Source organism: Centropristis striata, chromosome 1, assembly GCF_030273125.1.
Source record: "Centropristis striata isolate RG_2023a ecotype Rhode Island chromosome 1, C.striata_1.0, whole genome shotgun sequence".
Classification (NCBI taxonomy): Eukaryota; Metazoa; Chordata; class Actinopteri; order Perciformes; family Serranidae; genus Centropristis; species Centropristis striata.
Window position 1 is genome coordinate 1,644,343 of NC_081517.1, and position 7,899 is coordinate 1,652,241.

Genomic DNA, 7,899 nt, shown 5'->3' on the forward strand with positions numbered 1-7,899 from the left:
TAACTTTCTGCCACTAGGGGTGTCTTGGTCAAAACAATAACAAAACCCACCAGGAGCCGAATAATCTGCTGAGGTTTCCTCTTCATCAAAACACACAAACTCGGTAAGAAATACAGATTAAAAACACTGAATAAAGCACTTTCACGTTAAAAATCAAAGCTTCTCTGATGCTGTTTGGCGTTAACATTTCCTCAGCTTGTTTCTGTGATGTTAAAAATCAAACCAAGATCCAGAAAGTGTTCTTCTGGTTTGAAACTGGATAAAAAGCCAATTTACAACAACCAGCCACAACGTTATTGCTATCATTATTGTTATTATTTTTCTTGTTTGTGCCTTCTTGTTCTATGTTGTTCACCGTTTGTAAATTAACAAAACTTTACAAAAATTAAAATTACATGTCATTTAGCAGACGCTTTTGTCCAAAGCGACTTACAATAAGTGAATTCAACAAAAATGTGCAATAAAAATATGTTTAAACATTTTTTTTTTTTTTTATCAGTTTTGTACTACTTCCCTTGACAGGATATGAGACAACTAGGATTGTTGTCCAGCTCTCTATGCTGGAAACCAGATGACAAAGCCCACTGTATGCTAATAGACTGATATCTGATAAAGACATGAGGCAGGGTGGATCAGTCTCAGTGTGTGTGTGTGTGTGTGTGTGTGTGTGTGTGTTTCTACCTTGAAGCTGGTGAGCTCCTGCTTGGTGAACCCGTTACTGTGGATGATCTTCATCTGTTTGACCAAAGTGCTCTTCCCGCTCTCTGCTGCTCCTGGAGGACATCGTTCATGAATAAAAGTTAAACTGGTTCTGTTTTTAGTTTCGTTTCAGTCATCAAGGTTATTTTATTTTATTTGAATACACAATATCACAAATGCTGCACTGTCACTTTGGAAAAGGGAAAACTGTTTTTGTTTTCAGAGTGAGTTTGCTCTCTCTTGCATTTTTTTGGAAATTTAAATTTAGTTTTTATTAGTTTTAGTATAGTTTCAATATTCTATTCAAGTATTAAGGGGGGGGGGGGGGGTATTATTCAGGGGCAAGATTTAATAATAATAATAATAATAATAATAATAATAATGCAGGATTGATATAACAAACAAATACTGTAAATATTGTTAAAACAAACCAATTTGACCAAAATCATTTCCTGTATATTGTTCTTTTATTTTTTGTTTTCTTCTAAAGTGTAGTTTTTATTTCAATTATCAGAAATATTTGTTTTCACAGCTAGTTTTATATTTTTGCTTAGTATTAATTCTACTATTATAATGCATAAAGATGTTCGAAAAATGACATAATATATAGGATAATAACCTTGTAGGATTTTTGAAAAAAAAAAAATTTAAGTAAAAAAGTATCAACATCAAAATGTACTTAAAGTATCAAAAGTAAAAGTACTCATCATGCAGAATGGCTCCACTCAGATTGTTTTTTAAATTTTACATATATTATTTGATTATTATTATTATTGATAGATTTATGTAAGCAGTGTTTCACTGTTGTCAAGATAGGGATCATTTCAACTATAAATATGTATACATATAGGCTATATACACTGTAAAAAAAATCTGTTTAATTTACAGTAAAATACCAGCTGTTGCCAGAACTTTATGTAAAAATACAGTGAGCGTATGTAAATGTAAATATCAGCAAAAACTGTAATTTTATACTGAATAATCCCATTACTTTTAGGATACTTGTGTCATCATGGAATTTCTCCATTAACTTTACAACTTTACTTTCTTTTCTACAGTTTATGGCTGTAGAATTTAAAGTTTTATACTATTCTTTGATTTACAGTAATTAAATGTATCTACTAGGGTGATGTACAATGTTTACCATCTATTTCAGATGCAATTTTACAGTGTTTTACTGTCATTTCTACAAACATTTTTTTACAGTGTGTGTGTGTGTGTATATATATATATATATATACACAGCAAAAAAGTCGACAGAATTAAAGAACATAAAACTCTAAAATAATTAATAAAAAATATGCATGATAATTTAAAATTAATAATTTTTTATGTTAATATTCTATGTTATATTCTAAATATATCATTAGATTTTACAATATTATTATTGATGCATTTATGTAAGAAGTGTTTTAATAATAATAATATTTTTTAATTAATCTCAAGGTAGGGCTCATTTAAACTACTTCATATACTTTTATGAGGTTTAATCTTAAAAAAAAAATAAAAAAAATAAATAAAACGTTTTTCATGTTAAATCTTGACCTGAAGAGTAACTAAATGTGTCAGGTAAATGAAGTGGAGTAGAAAGTAAAAGATTTGCCTCCAAATGTAGCGGAGTAGAAGTATAAAGTTACATAAAATGGAAATACTACAAGAGTAAATGTACTTAGTTACATTCCTACAGTGCGTAAACAGCGTCAGGTGAGTGTCTCCATGGTTCTCACCTATAGACTGTATATAAATAGAAATACTCACCTAGCAGCAGGATCTTCACCACGTTCATCTCCCTCTTGGCGGACTCGTACAGCTCTCTGTCTATCTTGGTGCTGAGGATCTTCGCCTTCTTCTCCTCCTCTGTAGCTTCGGTCCCGAGGCACAGTCCCATCCTGCGCGCTCATCTCCTCCAGGAGCCGGAACCACAGGAAAAACTCAGCCCGAGAGAGAGACTCTCTGCTGGCTGCATGCTCCGAGCTGCACGGCCCCGCTTCACTCCACAAGAACAAGAAGAAAAACAAGAAGAAGAAGAAGAAAGTTCAGGCCATGTCAGAAACATCCTTCAGACTCTTGGCTGAATGTGCGCACTGCTCCATGTGTGTTCCTGTCTCCTTGGTTTTAATTGGGTGGTAACTTTTCTCTCCTCAGCGGTGAAAACAGCGGAGTGTTATGTCACTGCGGTTCAAACTCTGCCCTGCCGCCTTGGCAGAGCCCCAGTTAATCCTGCAGGATCCTCCCCCTGCAGCCTGCAGCAGATGGAAAACTTTTCGGACTTCCCTGGGAAGTGACGTGCTGGGGAGCAAACTGCTGAGTGCGCAGTTTCACCTGTCCATGCTGACAAAACCAAAAGGCTAAACTAAAACCAGGGTGGGTCAGGTTACTGCACTGCAAAAAAAAAAAAAAAAAAGAAAAGTGGGGTGAACTCAAAATTTCAAGGCAACAACTTTGGACAAAGTTGGACAATTAAACTAAATATTTTAAGTTTTGTTTTTGAGTTTGCTCAACTCTGAATTCAGATTTTAAGTCAAACTTATAACTAAGTACTAAATAGTTAAATATACACTACCGGTCAAAAGTTTTAGAACACTCCAACTTTTCCAGAATTTAATTGAAAATGATGCAGTTTAATGTCTCAGTGTACTCTGAAATGAATGCACATTTGCAACATTTAAAATTCTTTATTGAGCATGATAGTGTTTTGAAAGTAAAAAAAAGATTCAAAATCACATTTTATGTTGGACTAAAGGACTAAAAAAAGACACAAAATGACAAAAAAAGACACAAAATGACAAAAAAGACACCAAAAGACACAAAATGACTAAAAAAAAGACACAAAATGACCAAAAAAAGACACAAAATGACTTACAAAGACATGAAAAGAATTCAAAAATGGACAAAATAGCCCAAGACTCCATAGAGTTCAGTTGTTAACCCATTTCTTGTTCCCTGAAAAAGGCCTACTTGTATAATTCTGAAATGTACATTATTTTTCAGTTTTGGTTAAGCTTACCTTTTTTTATTTACCTCTGGCAGTTCACCACTTACCTTTGGACCCTTTCAAGCTGTTCATTTGACTTGAACTGCTTGAATTTCAATAAAAAACTGGAAAAATTGGGGTGTTCTAAAACTTTTGACCGGTAGTGTAAAAGTAACAACAACTCACCAACTTGTTTTTGAGCAGACAACTGGCTTCCTTTGTTGTGCTAACTTACATTATTGCCCTAAATGTCAATAATTTATATTTCCAAGTTTTACCAACTTAAATCACTGTTTTAGGCCAAAAAATACAAGTTGGCTTTTTTTGCAGTGTGGGAATTAACAGCAAAACAAAGTTTAGAGATGGAAAGACTAACTTTTAGAAATAGGGAACAAATACACATTTGGAATACGTTATAGTGTGAAGAAAGGCTGATAAAAAACATTGGAAATATTTAATCAAATTAAGGAGATGAACTAAATGATCCCAACACTAACACAGATACATGAACACGCATACATGCACCACCCCTTATTTTCCCATTAGTTTATTTTAGTATATCCTATTATTTTATTATTTATTTTTTTATGTATTATTATTATTTGTTTGTTGTTTATTTCTTTTCTTTGAGATCCTCATTTGGGGAATACCAGTTAGCCTTGTATATATGTTCGTCTGTTTACCTTATGGTTTGTTATTTACTTTGTGAATATAAACTTTGAAAAAAGGAAAAAAAATGCAAGGTACAATATTGCAAAGAAAACAAAATGACTGATTATGTTTGTGAAGGTAAGAAGCCTTGCAATAAAGTATTAAAGATTACTGGGACATCTAGCCAGTTAATGAATACAAAGTGCAGGATGTTTTTACATTGGATTACAAAAAAGTAATCTCATCTGAATACATTTGGATTACATAAAAATCATAAGAATCCTTGGCTTTTAAAAAACTTTTTACTCTTTTATTTCCTTTTTTTATTGTATTCATTGTTTTTATTTATTACTATATTTGTGAATGATATTTATTGTATTTTAATAACTATAAATAAACTTGGACTTGACTTGGAAATATTGCACTTTATTGTAAAAAAAATTGTGAAATTTTTTGGAGTGCATTTTACACAGGATTCCAAGTTGGTCAAATAATTTACCCACAAACAACAACAGGTGTACTGTGTGTATTATACAACATGTGGGATGTCCTGTGGACATTTTTTGTTGTCACTGTATTTTAATCAAAGACAAGAAAAGGAAAGTATTCATCTTCTCTATAATATAATATAAGTATAATAAGGAATTCATGTTCCATTATCCATTATTCCTCATTAAAAAGCAAATAAACAAACAGTAAAGTCACAATTAACACGTTAGTGCCAATATGTCAAAGACATAAACCAGAATGTAATCAAGTAATCCTTGACAACACAACTATAATTGCAGTTTTGATTATTATTATTATTATTATTATTTTATTTTTATTATTATTATTTTATTATTATTATTATTATTATTATTATTATTATTATTACATACATACATATTATTATTTTATTATTATTTTTTTTTATTATTATTATTATTATTATTTTATTATTATTATTATTATTATTATTATTATTACATGTAATCAATGACTACCCAAGCCTGACTGTAATATATTAGTAGTATTTTCATGTTGGTGCACAGTAACTGAGAATATTACCTCAATTTCTATTTGTACTCGTTAACAGTTTGCTAAACACATTCTCAGTTTATATAATAAAGTAAGATGACTTATTATCAATTAAAGAAGCATTCATTTCCTCACAGGTGTTCACCTGATCCGACCTGCTCAGGTGACATGATGTGTGTGATGTCACCAAAATCCATTTCCTGATAAGAGCCATAAAGTTTTAACAGACAGAGACAGACACACACTGAGGACCGAGTCGTTACAAGTCATAAATAAGTCTCAAGTCCACATAACAGGGAAGTTCTAACTCCTAACCTTTGAGTTTTGAGTCATAATGCACTCTTACAATTTTACCAACACGGTGTGCCATATCGTATCGTTGAGGATAATACCGCTATATATATTTTTATGGTTAAAAAAATGCATATCGTGCAAGCAAGCTCCTGCAACTCTACTACACATGTTTTGGAATTTAAATAACTCTAAGTCTAATGTGGTGGCCTTTGGCACACTACTGGCCAGACGACTGATTTTGACCCTCTTCCTCCTTCATACTCCCATTGGATTAGAGGTATTATGCAACATCTGAAGCTAGAAAAAATAAGATTCTCTCTCCAAGGGTCTGTTTTTAAATTCTATGCAACCTGGCAGCCTTTCTTGGATGTTGTGGACCAAATGGAAGCAGAAAATGTCACCCTGTAATACATATTAACCTCTTACATGTAGTCTCACATATGTTCTTTCTGTCTCCATTATTTCTGTTTACGTGACTCACCAACAAGTACATTAAATGACTGTCTTTGATTTAGCGGTACAGGTCTGGCAACTAGGGATTACTTACTGTTTGTATTTTGTATAATGTGAAAATCTCAAGTAAAAAGACCTTGTTAAAAAAAAAAATGCATATGGTGATTGTCAACATTCCTACTGCTTGATGTAAGATCAGTGTATATGATGGAATAGTGGCATTAGAATGTGTGAGAGGCTCCAAATTTGGGATTTTATAGAAAAAAAGCATGTTGACACCAATAAAAAATGTCACAGTAGGATAACTAAAGATTCTGTATTACAGTATTTCAAGACTGTGAAAAATGTTGTGTGAGGCATTTAGCACACAAAGTCTAATCGTTTATTTTTATTATTTGCTAATTCTCAAGAGTATTGTATTGTCGTACGATTATTTTATTTATTAAAACAAGTTAGTGTGAATGAACTTCGCTATAAAAATGTTTTCCACAGAATACAGCACGACTTAGGAGAAGGTCTTTAAGTAAAAAGGTCACGAGTCATTGGTGTTATTGCAGAAACGGTTTCATCATATAAAGTGAAAAGTTATTAAAGTTTTGAGTTATTCGATCAGAGTATTACAATAAAAATATGATAAGATAATTCTGCAATGGCTCCATCCCTAAAATCCCTTCATTCTTCTGTTGACCCTTGATCTTTATCTCAGGACTCTTTCTAGTTTTGGAGCCACGACACTTAGCAAAAAAATCTGAAATATTAAAATGTAATTCTGACAGTTAATACCCTCTCAGGTCTGACGGCTCGGTTTCCAAACACACATTGGTTGGCCAAAACAAAACAGAAATTCAAATCACCAATAAAAGTGTGAATGTGTGAGTGAGATCTTGATGTTCCAGCTGAGTGTCTGATTCCTCCTGCAGAAGTTCCTCCAGGGCGCTGGGCTGCAGGATTAAAGCCTCTTTGTGTTCATAATGAGGTGACGGTTTGCAGTTTTTGTTCAGATCTGAGAGCAGCGTGAACGGGACGGGACCGCTTGGATTTAGCCGTTTCTGAGCGGCCGTGGCCTCATTTCACAGACTCGCTGAACCGTGAAGATGTGCTGAACCAACAAAGATCTCCGTCATCAGGCTGCACACACACACACACACACACACACACACACACCACATCACTCTGCCATGTTACCAATTTATTTATTAAAAGGGACATTTGCACATTGCAGTATAGTGATTGAAAGGTTGTGAAAATTCCCCTGCATATATTGAGAAACGTACACTACCGGTCAAAAGTTTTAGAACAGCCCAATTTTTCCAGTTTTTTATTGAAATTCAAGCAGTTCAAGTCAAATGAACAGCTTGAAAGGGTCCAAAGGTAAGTGGTGAACTGCCAGAGGTAAATAAAAAAAGGTAAGCTTAACCAAAACTGGAAAATAATGTACATTTCAGAATTATACAAGTAGGCCTTTTTCAGGGAACAAGAAATGGGTTAACAACTTAACTCTATGGAGTCTTGGGCTATTTTGTCCATTTTTGAATTCTTTTCATGTCTTTGTAAGTCATTTTGTGTCTTTTTAGTCATTTTGTGTCTTTAGGTGTCTTTTTTTGTCATTTTGTGTCTTTTTTTTTGGGTCATTTTGTGTCCTTTTTAGTCATTTTGTGTCTTTTTTTAGTCATTTTATGTCTTTTTTTAGTCCTTTAGTCCAACATAAAATGTGATTTTGAATCTTTTTTTTAACTTTCAAAACACTATCATGCTCAATAAAGAATTTTAAATGTTGCAAATGTGCATTAACTCATTGAAGCCTGGAA

The 7,899-nt window shown here is 32.9% G+C and overlaps 1 protein-coding gene across 2 annotated transcripts in view; it reads right to left on the reverse strand.

Annotated features, from left to right (window-relative positions):
- gnav1 (guanine nucleotide binding protein (G protein) alpha v1) overlaps positions 1-2,919 on the reverse strand; it is a 57,867-nt gene extending 54,948 nt beyond the window's left edge. For both annotated transcript variants that reach the window (XR_009395401.1, XM_059347014.1), the window contains exons 1-2: positions 2,458-2,919; positions 682-773 (exon numbers count right to left, since the gene is read on the reverse strand). Coding sequence is in view for 1 of the 2 variants with exons in the window: in XM_059347014.1 (XP_059202997.1) it covers positions 682-773; positions 2,458-2,587 (222 nt within the window). In the remaining variant the exon portion in view is untranslated. The remainder of the gene's footprint in view (positions 1-681; positions 774-2,457) is intronic.
- Positions 2,920-7,899: the final 4,980 nt, after the last annotated feature.